General features: G+C 46.6%; 1 protein-coding gene across 1 annotated transcript in view; it reads left to right on the top strand.

The window, feature by feature from the left end:
• LOC108573951 (homeobox protein homothorax) overlaps nucleotides 1–19,349 on the top strand; it is a 506,295-nt gene that overhangs the window by 387,766 nt on the left and 99,180 nt on the right. Inside the window, exon 12 of the mRNA XM_017936443.1 lies at nucleotides 3,834–3,910. Within this exon, the coding sequence (XP_017791932.1) occupies nucleotides 3,834–3,910 (77 nt within the window). The remainder of the gene's footprint in view (nucleotides 1–3,833; nucleotides 3,911–19,349) is intronic.

Raw genomic sequence — 19,349 nt, 5'->3', positions numbered from 1 at the left:
AGGACGGGGGGTGGACGACCCTCGTGGAAAAGCATCGGTCGCGAAAAAGGGGAGGAGAGGGGCAGGAGCCGGGGCCAGAACGGACCGCCGCGAGCACTTAAGACTATTGTTTTCAATGTAATTGGATAGCTGCTGCCTTCTCTCTCTTTGTCTCTCTTACTTCCGCCCGCCTTCCGTTCCGGCAGCCACCTCGATCCCAGAAGAGGGTGGAAAGCAGTCAGCCAGCCGGGGTCCCTCCGTGTAGCTTCAACAATTATCTTGATTGTTTTATGCATACACCAACGAGGCGGACGCGACGCGAGCCACCCCCGGGGGAACGGGAGATGGTCCTTGGATTTGCCAACGAAATACGAGCCGGACGAAAGTCCTGCGCACTTTTCATCTCGCTTCCGTTGCGGTTCGCCTGCGTTCACCTTATCTTCCGTCAATTTTCTACGTACGCCTCTGTCTCTCGAGATTTTACCTGGTGTTTTTAAATGGATGTACTTAGATCGTGATTTCGAAACGATGGAGGCACTTTTGCGTGATAATAAAGTTTCAGTTTAGCGTCTTAGGAATTTTCGATGCGAGAATTCTTTGGTACTTGGCATACTTTAACCAGATTTTTGCCAGACTCGCTTGTTTCTTATATTGGAGACTGTGTTTATGGATGTAAGACAGCAATGATTCGTCGTCTTAACCCTTTGACTGCGGCGTGCTCCAACTCGGAACCGTCAGATTACGCGGCGCTGTACGTCACTGAGACTCGCTGAAAAATACATTGCAAGCACAGGACAATATCGAAATTGCTGTCGATGTTCATTTGCATATGATTGCTAAAACAGCAAATGTGTTGTTCGTATATATTAATGGATCTGTGAAAGCGTACACATACGCCTTTAGCATTCAAAGGGTTAACCGCTGAATTCTCCACATTTCTCCATAAAAAGAAGTCGCGTGTCACATGAACCGGTAGAATTTCAGATTTCTCCTAACTTTCTCTTCTCCCACGAACCCTGATTCAAATCCTCATCCCTAGATTTCCCCACAAATCATTTCTCCTCCAGAAATATCATCTTTTCCAAAAAAAAAAATCGCCATCCCCTCTTCCATTGTTTCCACCGCTCAATTTACCTCCGAGCCCTAGATCCGTGACGATCGATCCTCGTCAAATCCACATCCACGTCTCAATCCACCCGCCCTCAACCTCGATATAACGTTACACCGCGAGCAGGGAAGAGGAGGAGGAGTAAGAGGAGGAGGCTAGAGGTAGCCAGGCGAGATCCGATAGAAACTCCACAGGCAGACAATGCTCTCGGCCGATTTAATTAGGATAAGAATCGCTTGGATCGCGTATACACGGCCGCACAATGGGCTTCCACGTGAGGGGGTGGTGTGAGGGGATGAGAGAGAGAGAGAGGCAAAGCCACGCTTCTGGTGCATGTATACCATGGCTCGCCTCCAAGAAACATGATATACAGAGGGGTCGAGAGAGGAGAGGGCTACGCGGCGGTTTCCAAAAATACCGCAGGCTTCGGTGCAAAAAGTAACGAGCACAGGGGGCTGCAGAGAGAAGGGGAGAGGAAGGTAATGCCGCGAGCGCCACGTGCTAATTATGTAAAAATATGACGCGGTTCGGCCGCGCTTGCGGTGCAGCCGCGGGCTTTTATGCGCAGCCGGATCCGCCGGCGTCCACCGGGGCACTTTGGCATCGGTTCGTGGGGCCCCGATTTTACGTCGAATTTAACGTTCGCTGCGTCCTGCCCGTGAATTACGGCCGATCGTGTCGCCGCGGCCGCGCTAAACCGGGCCTGATTTAATCGACCGCCGCCGATCGCAGCCGAGGCAATGACTTTCGCGCCCGTGGAGCAAGGAAACGATCGAGAGGCTGCGATACTGCTCGTTTTATATGGCGTGTTTAAGAGATTAGGATTAATTGGGACGAATTTAGGATAATTCTCGGTGAATCAGGAATTGGAGAAGGTTTTCGGAAATTTTCAATAAAATTGTGAATTAGAGTAGAAGAGTTTTGAAGAATTGCTGCAAGCGTTTCGTGACAAATGGAGAAAACACGACGTTCGCGATTTTAGTATCGCTGTGGGAATTAGTAGAAGGAGAAAATTAAGATGCACGACACATTGTCCCCGCGGGATCAGCGTTTCGCGTAACATTACTAACGCGATCGCGTGCGTCGCCTGTTTTTAACGTTCCTCGGAGTCCAAGCGTTTCTCATCCGCGATGCAACGCAAGATTGTAAAACAGCGATTATTTTCATGTTTTCGAAACCCGCAATCACACCTTCCACAATCTCTTGAACCCTCGAAAATTCCACCGTAATTGAATTTAAGACGCAATTCGAATTTTTCAAATTTCACCCATCTATTTTTCACCGGAGGGATATCGTAAAAAGTAAATTAACGTCGCATGCGAACCAAGACGTTTGGAGTTCGCGCGTGCTCAAGATCGGGCACGTGTCGTTCGTCTTCCTGTTGCTCTGCGCCCATCGGGGCGGCCTGTGTTGCCGCAAGTGCGAAATTAATGCGAGCAGTAACTTCGCTGGAAGAACGATGAGATTTATACACGAATTTATGGACTCGCGCAACAAGACCGATGGAATAACCGAGGAGTGCATCATTTATGCATCTAGCTCCGCTTTCGCCGCCGCGCCTTTGAGCTGTTGCCAATGGCGCGCTCCCTTTTGCCACTCGTGTTACGGTGAACCATTTTTTGGCGCCACGTGTGGCAGTTTCGAGCACACTTTGATCAAATCTTCAACCGTCTATTCGTCCTAGAATATCCAAATTTCTCGTACTCTTATCGTGAATCAATTACAATCTCTGTCGATATCGCAAAGCTTAACATTTTATTCGTTAAAACAATTACTCTCGGCTGACAAAGTTACTACTGTCACGCCGTAAGAAAGTTTCCCCGAAAAAGGGTGACCGTTAAAACGCGAGAAGGCGAGAAGAAGTATAATTTACAACGAGCCCCCGGTGGCAACTAGCGACAAAGTTGCAACGACCTTTCTTGCGGCCACTAAATCCCACGCGGTTTCCTATTGTAAGGTCGTCGTTCCTGCAGCTTTATCGTCCGGTGGATCCGTCGATTTCTTTCAATAATTCGCGACACCGAGATTATCTTGTAAACCACCTATCCGTGGCCTGTTCATCCACCGTTGACCTTTCCCCCGTATATCTTGGATGGCCCCTCGTAAAGTCTGTCTTTCGTGAAAGCCAATACGAGCATCCTGGATGGATCGTCGTTGGTGCATCTGCGTCGATGCGACAGCACGATAAAACTCTCTCTAGTCCCCTGTTGTGTATGTATACGTACATATGCCTATGTACATACACAGAAGGTGAGCTGTCCTTTTTCTCACCTCTCCTTCCCACTCTCCCTGTTTTCTCTGCTGTATTTCTTTTTTGCCGTTGTTGTTGCTGTTGCCCAGCAATAAATAATATTTCGCAGGTGGGTCCAGACGACGCGGCGCCGGTGTAATGCGGCTGCCGTCGCGCAGATAAAACTTCTCTTCCGTGCATCTATGCGCTCTGTGCACTTACCTGTTACGCGATAAATCACTCGATAAATTGTTTAAAAGCACAGACTGCCGGGGAACGCGGAACGCCTGGGCTGCTTTTCCCTCACTTCGACGCGATGTCGTCGTAAATAACGCGTAAGTTGCGACCGCCGTGCCTCTCCGATGCGCCCGCGTTTAGTAAGGAAGATGTAACATGGAGGCTTTGGTCGCTTTCGAATATTAAGTTGGAGGGAGAGGAAGATTGAATTAAATTGAGTCTCGAGTTTGATGGAATGGAGGTTTCTGTATTTATTCGGGTTTGTTTTATTTGTTGCAGCATCCCTACCCTTCGGAAGACCAGAAGAAGCAACTGGCTCAGGACACGGGGTTGACGATCCTTCAAGTTAACAACTGGTGAGTGATGAAAAAAGATTTGAAGATTTTTCAAATGTTAACGCATTGCCAATCGATCGAGTAGGTCTACTATTTTGCAATAGATAGTGTTTCATGTTCGTGTACTCTGGGAAATTGAGGACTTTGTTGCGATAAGAAGGTAACTTTGTAATTTGCTGAAATTGAATTTTGAAAAATTCAAAGGCAAATTTGATAATTCTATTTTTCCCTCCAATTTTCTAGAATTCTGTAATTATTCACTCGAGATAAGAGAGTTTTCATACTTTATATTTAAAAATTTTGAAAATTCAGTCTTCCATTGAGGAAAGACATTTTTCCATTGCACATATCGATTTCAATTAATTTTTTTAATTAATTTTCTCTCTTATCAGTCTCCGTGCATAAAAATTCTCAATTCTCCCCACAATACTGCAATATTATTCCCCAATTTGTCCAACACAGTCGATTGGCAGTACGTTACCTGCATGCACATGAATTTCGATTGGACACTTTCTACACACTTTTTCACCTCTTACCGAAAGAAATCTCATTCTCTCCTCGTTCAAATAAAATACCAGCCTCGTCCGTCAAACCCAGACAAACAAGCAGAATTTACTCGTTGAAACGGTTCGATCGCGCGAAATACGAGGAACTGGCGTCGTGTGCGAGAGTCGCGAGGCACGCACCGTTTGCGTCGTTGATTTCGAAATTCCCGCGGCGGCTGTCCCCGCGCGGCCATTAAGGCGGCATTGTCGGGCCCGCGGGATTCCTGGCGTGCCCCTTGTCGAAGATAAAGCTGCCGTTTCAATGGGTTTTCTCGGTGGCGTTCCGATGGAAGGAAAGCGAGCGAGCGAGCGAGACTCGAAGCCGAGCGGAAAAGAATTTGACGTAGTGTCGTGTCGCGCAAGAATTCAGGAATTCGATCGTTCGCTACTCGGTATCTAATAGCCATGAATCGTTCCTCTCGGACCCGGGTCTGAGTGTCTTTTCTGATTGAAGAGTATAACGCAACAGTGGCGGATAAATCAGCGGAAAGACAAAGAGAACGTAATACAACAATAAGAAATTACTCCTTCGATATAATACCACCTAGACGGACATTCTTCAATTTCAATTTATCTATTAAGTCACCATTTCCCACGTTCCCTATCCACCAGACAGTCGATCGTCATTCAGCTTTCTCTATCGTAAAGCTTAACGATCACCGGTCTGTCACATTGTTCCACGATTATTTCTTCTTAAACGTATCTGTCCTATATTCACGTTTGCTCCTTCGAGTTTCGAAGCCTCTCTTGGCTTCGACCACACGCGTACTTACACACTTACAAGGTATAGTAACGCTAAGTGTGCATGTACAGTACCACGAGCTCTCGATATTTCCCGCGGGGCGACGGAATAAAACCGTAACACTGTCGAAGCCGGCTGGCAGCGACGTAACGAGACGGTTCGAAATAATATCTCGTTCACGGCGGTGCACACGCTTGGCAGCCAGGTAGGCGAGCAGCTTGTAAAACGTTTATGCCAGCCCGCTTTATGCACCTTTAATCTCGGCGCGAAGTGCCGTACCGGATTATACTAGCTGCTATTATGTAGCGACTTTACGATTTTCGTATCTGGGCCGTCGAGGAAGCGAGACAGAATGGGAGAGAGAGAGAGAGATATCGTCTCTCCCTCTTTGTATTTCACTCGACCGATTTCCAGACCAACCACAACCACCACCGCCTCTTTCTTCTCTTCTTCTTCTTCGTCTGTTTGCTCTTGTTCTCTCTCGTGTTCGAGCGTGTATCGAAACTGGGAATATCGTAAATTCAGTGGGAATTTTGACGCTACCGATAAACGCACTCACCAGCGCGTGTACTCGAGCGAGATTTTCGGTTCCGTTCGCCATAAACGCGATAGGGAAAAATGCGAGACACCGCGAGCCCATTGCCGTACAGATCTCTCTGGCTACACAAGCGTATCGCGCGCTGACCAGGATATTTGCCTGATCCCTCGGCCGATCTCGCGAACAGGCGTTCGCGATCACTGCTGCTGCGCTTGGGAAATCCTCCAATGGACTCTTTTACTCCTTGCAAATCCAAATAATATCCTTCGTTTCTTTTTTTTTTTTCGTTTCGCGTTTGAAAATTTTTAGAAGTTCAGAATTCGTCGTTTTCAAATTTCTATTGTTAAATTAAAGCAAAAGTGCTCGAAGGGGTGAAAGTTAAGGTGAAAGTTTATCAAAAATCACCGACAGCACAGTGAGAGAAAATTTTCAAAGCGCCTATAGCAGTGAAAGGGTTAAAGGACAGAGTTTCTTTTGATTTCTATGAAAATAATCATTTTCATCCGTTTTATTTTTGCGAGAAAAATGTTTCTTTATTTTCTGTGAAAATAATTATTTTAACCTTTTGAGCACTGCAATCTGATAGACATTATCTATGTGTGTGTGAGAAATGGATAAAAATCTTAGTACACGCTATAAAAGTGCAACGTGTTTCATAATATTCCCGATGTAGTGTCACACGCATACTAAAAGCAATCGCAAATCGCGTCGTTTGCAGTGGTTATCCAACTCCGAAGTATTCGATATTCAAAGGGTTAAGAAGGTATATATTGCACCTATTATTTCTCCGAAAAAAAGAGAAAAAAAAACAATCTCGCTCGTTTGAACTTCCACTTTGTCGTTCATACATCCAGAGCCAGCAGAAACAATTATCGTTAGCGCAGGTATTCGACGAACGCATCGCTGATATACGGATCCACTTAAATATCGACCGATTCTCTTCTGTACGGCTCTCCTCATCGGAAAGGCGAACTGAAAGTAAATGGAAAAAAAGTGAAAGAAACCTAGTCGAGATTCCAACTGAACGAAGTTACATTTTACGGTCGTTCGCGTTACCTTACGGCAATTTGCCGTACGCGGAATGCCGGTCGAAACGATCGCAATTAATAAGCAGGCTGCCTTCGTTCCTCTCTTATGATTCATAATGATACGGTTAATCATCCCGACTGCTGTTTATGGCGGGCCAGGATTAGTCTCACGGGATAACGCCAGCCTTTCGTTTCGTTCACCGAGAAACGCGAATTTAATTGCCGATTCACCTTCGTGGGATTATCGTGGCCTGATCTTCGATTTTCTCAGCAGTTTCATGGGAGTGGCGCGTGTTCACGGTTGTTACGGGTAGAATCGGGAACGTTTGATAGAGCAAGCTTTCACGTCGAATCGATAATTTTCGAGGAAATTGGGAAGGGGATGATTGGAAGAAGAGGTGAAGGGGGAGAAACGGTTGTAGCGAGAGGTGCTCGAGGGGAAGGTGATTTTGGGGTATCGGGTGAGACATCTACTTAACGTTATTGGCTGGGATATTTCGCTTATTCGGTGGGTCGATGCAAGTAAAGGATCACACGCGTACGATATGAGAATAGAATACATTTGATCAATGATAGATTGCCTGGCTGAGTCACTTCGATGGTAATGAGCTTATTTATAGAATCTAATAACCCTTTGCATATGGAACAGTGTGTACTATGTCGAGATAACGGTTATTTGCACAACACGTATCTAGATCCTTATTGACACTTTTTTCTAAACCCTCTCCCGTGACTGTACTATTTTTTTCAAGAATTTTCTGTTTATCTACCGATCTGTAATGGATACTAAATTCAGATCAATTTTTCTACTCGAGCGGTGCGTGTGGTCACGAAAGAATTGAATTAGATAATATCGCGACTGTAGTTTAAATGTTTATCTAACGGTGAGATGATCATTTTTATCGAACGTTTGCAAGATTCGTAATACAATGTGTAAGCAAAAGTAAAAATTCGAAAATTGATCCGACGACACGTGACGGGAGAAACTCTCCTGAAAATGTGGCACGTCCTGGAGAAAAGTTAATTCTGCTACGAGGCGGAAAGGGTTAAGACGAGGCAGAGAGCACCCTCGTGAAAGCTTAGTGCATCCTGTCCCGTGAAATCCCCCGTTTCTTCGAGTTGATCCACCGGTTCCACCTCCCCATTCCCCGTCCGTTCTCTTTGCAGAGGACGGAACGTCCCCCCAACTCGTATCTCGCTATCTTGATAGATGTTTCCGCGTAGCACCTGCGCCAGCATCCGAATTACACCGTCCCCCCCTGTTTACCGTGATGTTTAAGCGTCCCTTCACCCTTCCGCTTTTGAACAACTTCTCGGAAAATCCGGCGAAATTTCGTCGTGTCGCCTCTCGCGGTGGCAGGATTGTCTCGAGGATTGGATTTACGTTTAAACGTTTCATAGTTCCACGTGGATTTATCTCGGGGATTTACCGAAGGGACAATTCTTCACGGATAATACCGAAATTTACTATCGCAAATTCTTTTGAAAATCATAGGGAAAATGCATTTTTAACCCTCTTGGCGTGTGTATTTTCAGAAATATCGTATCACGGGAGAAACTTAGAAACCAGAAAAATTTCGTACGGGATTGTCATAATTGGGCCGAAATCTTCTCTAAAATTCGTCGTCACAATACCGCCAGAACGAGCCGTATCTCAGATTCACCTCGCTAAATCACCCAAGTCCAGGATTATTCCTCAACTTTTCTCCGAAATACTTGCGCACAGACGTGTTACGCGTAATTCATTCAGTCAGCGATGCGCCTCAGCGGTTCACTAAACCTCACCAAGGATCGAAATAATCCGCGTTCCTGATTCTGCGTCGTCCACCGACGGGGGGTGGCGGTGGTGAATCAGCCCGGTTCCCGCGGCCGGATATAAAATGCGAAACGAATTGCCCGACGTTTTCCGTCCTCGTTTCTCCCCTCCTCTCTTTCCTCTACCGATCCCGGTCGTGTTCTCGTTGCATCGCGACGCCGCGCCACGGAGACGCGGGTGGTTTGCTGCCGCGCGTATAAATAAAATCGTCGGCGACGTTCGCGAAGAACCGTCTGTCCACCAACGACGAGTTCTTATAATAAGAATGAGAGACTTTGCTTAGCACCAAGAGACACGCCGTCAGGGTTGCGGTATCGTTACAGGAAGAACGAGGAGGGACGAGTGTGCGTGGTGGAGCGTGGTAATTGAGCACAAATCAAGTTTAAGGAGGCCTCCAGCGATCAGGATTTTTTTTTCATTGGCCCGCCCGTTAATATTTATTCGGTGCAGGTTTCCCGGGGACGCCCACGCGATGCCACGATAATTGCGCGGCCGCCGCGTCCCGAACGGTGTTAATTGCGTCGCGGCGATGCGAGCCACCGGTTGACGGAGTGAGAGAGAGACGCATATGCATCTCTCCCGGCTCTCTGCAAACGGCGACGCGCGGAATTTTTGGCAAGGCTCCGTGTTTACGCGTTCCCCCGTGCCGCCAATATTTTCTCAGGCATCTGTCCATATCGCTGACGTTTCCCTCGCGGCCGTGCCTCGTAATTAACCGTAACCGGTGTCCGCGCGCAAATTAGTAGCGCATAACTTTTCCCCGCTCGACCAGCAGTTCTCCCAGATCCTTCCGAAATAACCGCGCGTTCTGCGGATGTTCACGTTTGCGGGTATCATTTTGGGGTTAATTAAATTTATCGTCGTTTTAATTCATTCTGAGGAAAAAAAACGCTGGAATAGGAGAATTTATTTCGTCGATGTAGTTAAGGGTTCGCGGTGGTGTGCAGGCTGTATCGTACGATATTATCGAGGTTTTCGCGAAAGTTGAACGAGTACAAGGGAGAGAGAGAGAAGGCGGTTTTCTTTCTTTCTTTTTTTTTTCGCAGACCGAAAGTGCGAGCCGTGATGTATGCTTCGCGTGGGTGGGCAGGTATAAGGGCGCACGTAGGCGGGCCCCGGAGCTTACGAGGCTTGCACTTGCGCGCGGCCAAGTGTATGCGAGAGCCACGGCAATTTCTTCGTGGCGCGATAAGTTTCGTGATATATTTCGCCGGGGGAAACTCATGTTTCCGTAATGCAATTAGAGCGTGGCCGTTGCACCGTGGAACGTTACCCCGGACGAGAGAGGGCTGCGTTCAGGGACGACGACGACGACGACGACGGCGACAACGTCGACGGTGGCGTTCGCGCTTAGAAATAGCCGGGGTCTAATTAGAATACTCGAGACAAATGAAATAATTCGTAAATAAAATGCGTTCCTCTCTCTACCTTAGTAGACGTCCTGCACGCTGCAAGAAATCCACCATCCCCTTTTTCTCCCTCGTTCTTCTTTCGACGCGATCCTCCGCCGTTTTCTCCCCACTCTCCAAGCCGGGCTGCTTCTGTTTCTACTCGCTGTCCCCCTCGCTCTCTTTCTCGCTACCTTCGCCCACAATTTTCCGTCACATATATCAGCCTGGACAGTAGTTAGAACCGTTGCCAGCTTGTTACCGTGTGTAACCCTTCGCGAGAGCCGCGTACGCGCGCTAACTTACCGGGAATCGCGTGTCGCGTGCACGCGGCCGCTCTCGAATTCACCTCAAGATGGAATTCGTCTCCGTGACAAAGGATGTTCATCATTTTCTTCCTGAAATTAAATTACCCCCTATTTTTTTTTTTTGCGATCCTACGTTGTTCTTGATTTACGAGACCATCTTAGGTGATACACAATGTTTTCCTTTTTTTTTTGTTTTCGGGACGTTGTGGCCATTTATATTAGCGCAGGAATTTTCAAAAGAGAAGGTTTCAACTTTTTCAAAAGGTTTCAAAAGTGACAAAAATTGTCCATTCATAATTCGTCGTACGAATAAGGTATCTTGTTTATGTGACAAATGTTTTATTCAGAGGTCTCTTCTCCCCAAGAGAAATTTCTTCGTTTTGTCGCTAGATTTAGAGTCAGTAGTACAACCAATCATTTCTGAAACAGCAGACGGACCATAATTCAATCAAATCGTTTCCATAACTTTCGAGGTACGTATACGACGAATCATAAGTCGGATGATTAGACGAATCTAAAGAAAGACACTTCTAGAACCTCATTCTCCTCGAAAATGATCGTTTACAGAGACGACTGTTGCTACTTCCGGCGCGTACACCTCCGCATTTCACGCTGACACAAATGTGTACTAATATTCTCGCTAATTTAGCCGCTCTCTTCCCACCACGGTTTATCTGGCTAATAAAGCAGAGGTTATTTATCGGCCTGCCCACCCCCCCACAGTCGAGATATCCTGCTTGCCCCACGTGCACAGTGGCTGCTGTCTGCCACTTAGGCCGTTTATTTCCACCTCGCGTCCAGCGCGTTTTTCTTCGCCCGCGGACTCACGATTTACTCTATTTCGTCGAAATACATTTATCGCCTAGGCCGTTCGTTTCGTCGACGCCTCTTCTCACCGACGTTTTTCCCCAGTGTTCGAGACTCTTGCTCGAAATAAGTTCATCCCCGATGACGCCTGTTCCTCCAGATGTTGCGCAATTTAGAGGAGGAATTCTACTTTCTAGATCTGATTGACGTTTATATTGCGAACGTGTGGTATTTTCTATCGATAATTTCTGGGTTATTTAACACTTTGAGCAGCGTGATTATATTGTCGTAAGTGTTGTTCAGTATTTTCTGAGGGTTTCGAAGGGCTAGAAGGGAATACAATACAATATTCTGTATAGGGAGTAATCGCTTTTAACCCTTTCTGAGACTTGGAAGAGGCATATTTATATTTTGTAAGTTCTTACCTCTCGCGAGTGAGTAGCTTAGTTTCGTGTGTTGAGATTTGGTAATCAGAGGGTTAATAAGGAAGAATGTCAGATTACAAGAAATTTTTTTATAAAAATCACTCGTAGGGAGGAATCATTTTTAACCCTTTCTAAGACTTGGAGGTCGCATATTTATATTTTGCAAATCCTTACTTCTCACTTGAGACTCGGTACTCAAAGGGTTAACAAGGAAGAGTGTCAGACTGCGAGAAATTCTTCTGAGAAAAATTCTGCCTAGGAAGAAATCATATTTAACCCTTTCTAAGGCTTGCAACGAGGAGTCCTTACTTCTCACCAGCGACGTAAAGTTTGTGCTGCACTTAACTCAGGCTCACACACAGTATCACAGAATCTCTCGTTTAGACAACAAATCCATTACTACTGTTCACTTTGCTCGGGAGCACAGTCTTCGCCATCGTGGAAATACCGAAAACAGAGCCGGCTACAAATTTCAGCAAGAACTTAGATGCGTGCGTTAATCAATTTCCAGAGGTAGCCCTCTCTCTCTCTCTCCTCGCAGGTGTCGTTTTGCCCTCCGAGAGAGAAAGAGAGAGACTTCTCGAACGTGTTGTCGAGGAGTATCGCGGCGCCATGGAGACTTCCTTTCTTTAACATCACGTCCGAAATAATTTTATCGGCCAGGCCATTTATTCTGCCGCGGCTGCGACGCGCGTAGTCGTCGAGGTGTGGTGTTTTTCTTCGCGCGTACGCGCGTCCCCGTGCGATTTGCTCTATTTGAGCGGAGGTCGAAATAATTTTATCACTTACAGCTGCGCGAGACGGCGGCGGCGTCGGCCCGGTGTCTTAAGAGGATTTCGATGTTAACGGAGACGAAGAGCGATTTCGCTTAAGCCCTCGAGACGACGCTTAATCACCGCGCGAAATTTACCGTCCTGCGCCTCGACCCGTTCTCCAAGAAGGGGAAAAAAGAGCCTGTGCCACTCGGCTCGACCATTCTCCCACATCACCCCGATCTGCAACAATTTTCTATCTCCTCCCTCTATTGTCAAACGAATTTTTCATTCACACCACTCGATCGAAACGTACCGCTATCCTAGATTCGACAATTTTCTACATTCACCTCGTGTCATCCATCGATTTTTTATTTACACCACGCGATTGAGAGGTATCACTGCCCGACGGTGACCCGTCTACTCCACGAAAAGGACGTTAACGAGGCTATCGATGTCGCTGATGAACCTAACGCGATTATCATCGACACCCCGTTACACGATCCTCCTTTACTCTCTCTCTCTCTCCACGACGTTCACCCCTTTCTCTCTTACCAAGCTTGCCATTTTACGTTTCACCGACAGACCGGTACACTGTACAAGTAACCAACCCCCCCTTTCCACCCCGTGGGCAACGTTGTCGTAGCTCCTCGAGCGGATCGTTAACATCATAACTGTACGTCGCGCGGGTAATTTAGACCGCTGTAAAACCACCAAGCAGTCCACGTCCCGTTGCGTACGTTATAAACGTATACACGCGTGTACACGTGTGCACACATAAGCGAGTCGCAGGGCTGTAAGCGACTTGCTAACGAGACATTTCGTTTTACAAAATCGTCCGAGACCCGGGAGCCACGCGAATGGCGCCGTAAATCCCCGGGACCGGATGTTAATATCCCTCCCCTCCTCTTCCCCCCTGGTTCGGACGCTCGCACCAAAAGGTCCCACCTCCTCTCGTCTCCCCTCGTCACGTCGTTGCTCCTACTTCGCGGCGCGTTCGCAAATATTGTTGCACCGACGCGGCGCGGATGTCGCAGTTTTGAGGCGCAATGGCCGTTAAACGTCACTTCTGCGGCCGCGGCCGAACTAATCTCTTTTACGCGTTCCACGAAACGGTTCCGCGGGCTCGAACGAGCCACCGCTGTCCAACCGACGGAATGATGGCCGCTAAATCATCCGGACCCGCGGAGGTGGCAACGTGTTCCGTTAACCGTGGTGCCGCTACCGGAGGGTTAAATAAGACGTGGTAATTGAATACGGGACACGTCTATCGTCGATGAGAATTTGTATCGAGACGGTTGCCCGGTTTAGGACGAATTAGAGGTTTATTTGACGGTTGGGATTGTTTAGAGATGACAGGGTGTGTGTTAGAAATTGAGAAATTTGATTGGATTAAGGGTGATTTTGATTAAGAGGAGATGGTTTGTGCTGTCTTTGGCTATTTTGTGTGTTCTTCGGTTTCGTTGAATTTTACGTTAATGTAGGACGATAATTTACGTTAATGTGAGAGATTTTTTTTTAGAGTGTCAACAAACGGTGCCTGGCACGAAGGCCCGGTTCCTAGAAGACTGACTCCCCACTTCTCGGTTAACGTACTTTTTTTTACTTGTGTTTATTGTCGTCTGTTTACTAGCTTCAGCCGCGACAATCACAATTGACTGATTCCCGATTCGTTCGGCCGTGGTAATGACAAGAGGTATAAGAATACGTGCGGAAATAGAGTTCGATCAGTATCAGTATTGTGGCCAGTATAGCATTGTATTCTATTGTATTCAGCATTCGGTAACCGTGAATCTGTATCAGCGATTAATAAAACTACTATTCCTGCGTTAATTTTTTCAGTAACTTTAAATATTTGGGTGAATTTTGTCGAAGAGATTGCTCGTCTGTTTATCGAGGATTTTGTAGTTTCTTCTTGTAATTCTTCTTTGATCGTTGAATTAGTAGAAGAAGAGTGACATTTTTCTGTAGTTGTACGTTGTAGGAAGGGAGGTCGGAGAGTTTGCATTCCGAGTAAGGAGCGATCCTATTCGAATCCAGCGCAGATTAGGGGATTCGATTAGCCGCGAGAGCAAGAGAACAGTCGATTCGCCGCAAATGAGCTCGTTCTGGGAAGCGGGAGCTTCGTTACGCGGAATGGGTGAGCTGTCGAGTTTCGTCGGTTCTCTTGTTCGCCTTGGTTACTAAGAAATTGGCTTTTTACTTGGAGGCCTTTGCACCGGGGTAATTGATCTTCTCTTTGTTTAACGTTCTAGAATCGTTCAACCGCTGGCACCCTATTTGGTAGACGATACACTATGCAGTGCTCCTTCGAACAAAATTTCGACGCTCATTTTGAATCAATTTGCACATTTAGGGTATATTTGCAATTTGTTTCATTATAGCGAGGTGAGAGCTGATTTCTTAAATTAGGTATTCTACGTAAGATGTATATTCTACATCTTTTGCATTCCACAACACTGATTCTTCTTCGCAAAGAGTGACTAAATCGGTGATTTCATTTCTCGAACAATTTTCTTTCTTCACATTTTTTACTCGCGCGAGAGTTCTCTCGAAAGTACGAAACTGTTTCATGTTTGAAAAACAACTATCCGACAGTGATGTAATTTTGTATTCATTTGAGAGCAAGCCGCGACACAACTCTCAGAGAGTCGAGAGATGCTCTCAGAGAGTCACTCTCAGACGCAATTCTCCACTCGCGAGAAATACTCTCGAGAGCAACTCTCGATAGGACACCCAGCTCTGTGTTTGGCTCGACGTACACATAAGCCGCGACACAACTCTCAGAGAGTCGAGAGATGCTCTCAGAGAGTCACTCTCAGACGCAATTGTCCACTCGCGAGAAATACTCTCGAGAGCAACTCTCGATAGGACACCCAGCTCTGTGTTTGGCTCGATGTACACATAACGACCCTGGCTCGTGTTTATTATGTTTGGTGGCAGAAAAACTATCTCGAGTCGCACGCGATATTATAAGGCAAGCCTGGGGTCTCTTCCTGGAACAACTGCGCGCAAGTAGCGTGCAGAAATCGGGCAGGACGATATGTCCTCAGTCAGTGTTTACGAGCCTACCGAACGAGTGCCTCGTTGAACGACGCTTATACTGCGCGATTGTAGTCTCGTAGAAAATTCAGTGCTTCGTTCGATTATACGCGGATTTCGAGTTAATTTACATATTTTCGCGTGAACTAATTGCTCGCGAATTGCCTGTGGCACCGAGTTCAAGTACACAACGAACAGCCCAACTTGGGAGAAAAATGAAACCACCGGTGTGTCTCTGCGAGCTACGTAGCTACAGTTTCACGGTAGTGTGTGCGTGAATAATGTAATTAGATAATGGGTATGTATGTTTATATACGTACACGATCGAATAATTGAGTTAATTGAAGATAGAAGAGGACCTGCGTATTACTAATTAGATTAGCTACTTCTGCAATTTAGTTTTATTGTATCCTAAGTTTATTTTTGTTATGAAAGAAGAACAAATCAGTTTCTTACTGTCTTTTCTTCGAGATTTATGCATATTCTATTTCTTCCTGGGGAAACATTATTTCTCAATAGGTTTTTAAACACGACATACTTTGTTTCTTATTATTTTAATCATAATACGTGGTAATTGAAAATATTGAGGTAGTTTTACCGACAGTCGGGCGATCCGCACGCGCATCATATAGTTTACGTTTGAAATTAGTTAAGCATTACGTTTAAATAAATATATTTTTGTTACCCACTTTGCGAGTAATCATTTGCGCCACGTCACTTCCAAATTTTGATCAAAAGTAAGTCACCTAACCGTTAACCGACCAGCGTGTCCAATAAAACGTTACCCGTACAAAGCCCCACTTTGTCGAACCTCTTAGAAAAACAGAAGAAGAAGAACGCAGAGAAAAAAAAAAACAGGAATGTGAAAAAAACGGCGCAAACCGCAAATTCGTACAAGGAAGCACCTTTAAACCCGGTGCACCACGGGCACGCTGTATTTCTGTAGATCACGGAAGATCTGTACGCGTGACAAGGATCCAAACGTAGCGGGATCGCGGTGAAATTGCGGAGGGTAACCGAAGCCCCCGTGCTCACGCTCGGTCGAGTCGAAAATCTTGGGACAGCCGTGTAAGGCGCTCGTCAGCGGCGCGAGAAAGGGCCGCGAGAGAGGTGATGGAGTGACGCGATACGAGCGAGCACCGGTGACACCGCACACCCGGCTGACTTACGGTCCCCGGCATCACCTGCTCTTACAACGTACAAACGAGCCTGCACAGCGTCGAGCTTGATCCGCGACGCGCCGCAGGCCTGCGGGAGTTCGCGCGCCTCGCCGCGCGATTGATGGTGCTACGATAAAAGTGGACCGAGGGGAACGACACGAAGGGAGAGTCTCTCTCTCTCTCTTCGTCGCTGCTACGGCGTTTGGTGATCGCAGGTGGAACCTTTGGAAAAGTTGTGCCTCCGTGCATTATAGATTAGGTGGTTCGAGTTGCGATGCGGGGTTCGAAGTGTACCGGTGTAGGTGTATACTAGGGGCGTTGTGAAAATATTGGGTGTATTTGGATATTATTCGAACACTGGTGGAATTTGTAGATTTCAATATTGTGCAATTAGCATATCAAGTGGAATATTCCAAGTGTAGGAAATATTCGGTACAATCCGAATAAAGAATTCCTACTCGAAACTATCCAAGTCACTCGCTTAAACGACGAATTAAATAGAATCCCAACGAACCAGAATTAGCTACTCACGCTAAATAAAAGAACTTAATAAACCTTCATTAGCAACGAACCCAGCCACAAAGATAAACCAAAGAATGCACGACGTCACGTGTGACAAACGACTCAGCCGTGTCGAGTCCGTCCAGCATGAGAAATCTGAAATCGTGTACTACACGCCGGTGATTCGGACTCATTGGCTGGCTTCGTGTAACAATCTCATTTAGCCTTGCTTGCTTCTCCACCCTCGACGAGCAGCCACTCTGACGGCGTCTCTCTCTCATGAAGCGGCCGTCGGCCGCCTGGAAAGTCCCCTAGCCCTAGTGGGTAGGAGACCAAGCACCACCGCGTCCCGTACACCGAAGCAGGAAACCCTCTGGGGGCCATGGGGTGGCCAGGAGTCGGATATCTAATTAGCGGGGGCTGATCGGTAATTACTACGATTAATCAATCCGTTTTCCATTTGTGCGAGCTGTGTGCGCGTTCGCCTGTGCGAGAAAGGGAGAAGAACCGCGATGGGGTATGAGAGGAGGAGGTGGAAAGGGGTGGTGGTAGAACAGCACGAGGAGGACGCGAGAAGAATAGGCGTTCGTGACGGGCGACGCCGAGAGAAGAGGGTGGAAAGCTGTGTACAGCAGTGAAAGGGGTACCGAAGTCGAGAGAGAAAAGGGCTCTGGTGCTCTCGTGGTGGATCGACGTTGTTCCACGATTCCGGTGGTAGTTTCGAGATTGGGATTGTCGAGCTTCCGGTCAATTAAATCCTCACAATAAGCGTTTTCGTAGAGCTGCCTGTCCTCTTCAATTCTTCCCGATTATGAATGTTGGATTCGGCGGAATACTTGTTAGCCGGGATGAAAATTGTCGTTGAAGGGAAAAGTAATCGATATGGGGGTTGATTAGTACACTATCTCCCATTTATCCATATCCATTCTTCTCTGTTTTATTTCGTTATTGAAAATAATTATTAGTTGTTACTTTTCAACATTTTCAAAGGTGTACACGATTCTTTTCATAAATGAAGAAAAATTGAAGATTTAATTTGTTGTGTAAGCTTTATTTGAAAATATATATTTGCACATTTTCACAAATTTTAAATAAAGGAAAGGACATAGATGGGCAAATACATAGTGCGTATACGTTTCAACGTGTGATTAGATTAAGCCATAGTTCAATGATTCACGCTGCGCGCGCGGGGAGGAGATTAAAATCGTAGCGTGTCTCGATTTCGAAACAAGCGTGAATTACACCTCGTGTCTCCTTAAGGACGATTTGCATGCGAGGCGACGAAACTGGTCCTGGAGAGAATCGAGTTAAATGCGTTCCAATGAACGGAGATCGCACCTACGCAACAGCGAGCCGAGGAAAGTGACACCGTGCTAGGACAAAGAGGGGAGGAAGATGGAGGTGGAGGATCGGTAGCGTTACGAGATTGACCGGGTCAATATGCATACGTTTCGACCCACTCGACAAACTTTTATTGCGTTACGTGCTCCACACGTGCATTTGCCCCTTCCTCCGCTCGCTATACGCTCGTTGAGAAGCGGCATTATCACTGGCGTAGGCAGGAAGGACAGTTTTCGACACGACGAGTGCGCGGCGGGGACATTACTAAAATTACCGATGACGTGTAATAATTCAAATACGAATCAAACGGTGCTCCAAATTTCATCTCGCGTGTCACGTCAATTTAAAAATATTTAAAAAATCACAGAGTCGACTAAACAAAACTATTCACTCGTTCGAATTAATTAAAAAATTCTTTGAATACCTGTTCAGTTATTAGGAAAAGATCTAGGAAGATAGTCGAGTATTGGTACTTTTTTTTTTTTTATTGAATTCATCGACAAATGGAAGGAACGATGTTACGCCAGTGGGATCGCAGTGGATCCGGTTAGAAACAGTACGCTAATGTCATATCGAGAGAAAGAGGCGCGTAGTAACGAGCGAAACTCTGGCAGGGGCGTCGAGGCATATGGAGCGAAATCTCTTGATGCCATTAGCCCCGACTTTGTAAATAGTTTTCGTTGGAAGAATAACAGCGGCGTCGGCTGCGTAGGGGTCGTAACCCTAAACCCCTAGTATAGAGCCTCTATTCTCTGTGAGCGTCGACGTTGCGAAGAACGCCCTCGAATGAGAAAGGAGCCGATTGTGATCGATCATCGGGGATTGCTCTCCCTCTCTCTCTTTCCTTCTCTATTTCATTGTGTTGTGCATGCAGTTTCACGGTGGAAAGGGTTGAAGTTAGCCAAAGGGGCGGGAACCCCCCGTTATTTGTTTTGCGCGAGAAGATTATCGCGTTATTACGCGAGACGAGTCAAGGGTCTACTCTGATCGGCTCGGTGGGACCCCGCTTTTCGAAGACACGCAAACACTTGGCTTCTCGAATTACATTCCTGAATTAGGGTTGGACT

The sequence above is a fragment of the Habropoda laboriosa genome, unplaced genomic scaffold, assembly GCF_001263275.1.
Source record: "Habropoda laboriosa isolate 0110345459 unplaced genomic scaffold, ASM126327v1 scaffold156, whole genome shotgun sequence".
NCBI classification, from domain to species: Eukaryota; Metazoa; Arthropoda; class Insecta; order Hymenoptera; family Apidae; genus Habropoda; species Habropoda laboriosa.
The sequence above is the reverse complement of the archived record's forward strand: the minus strand, read 5'-3'. Positions and strand labels throughout refer to the sequence as shown.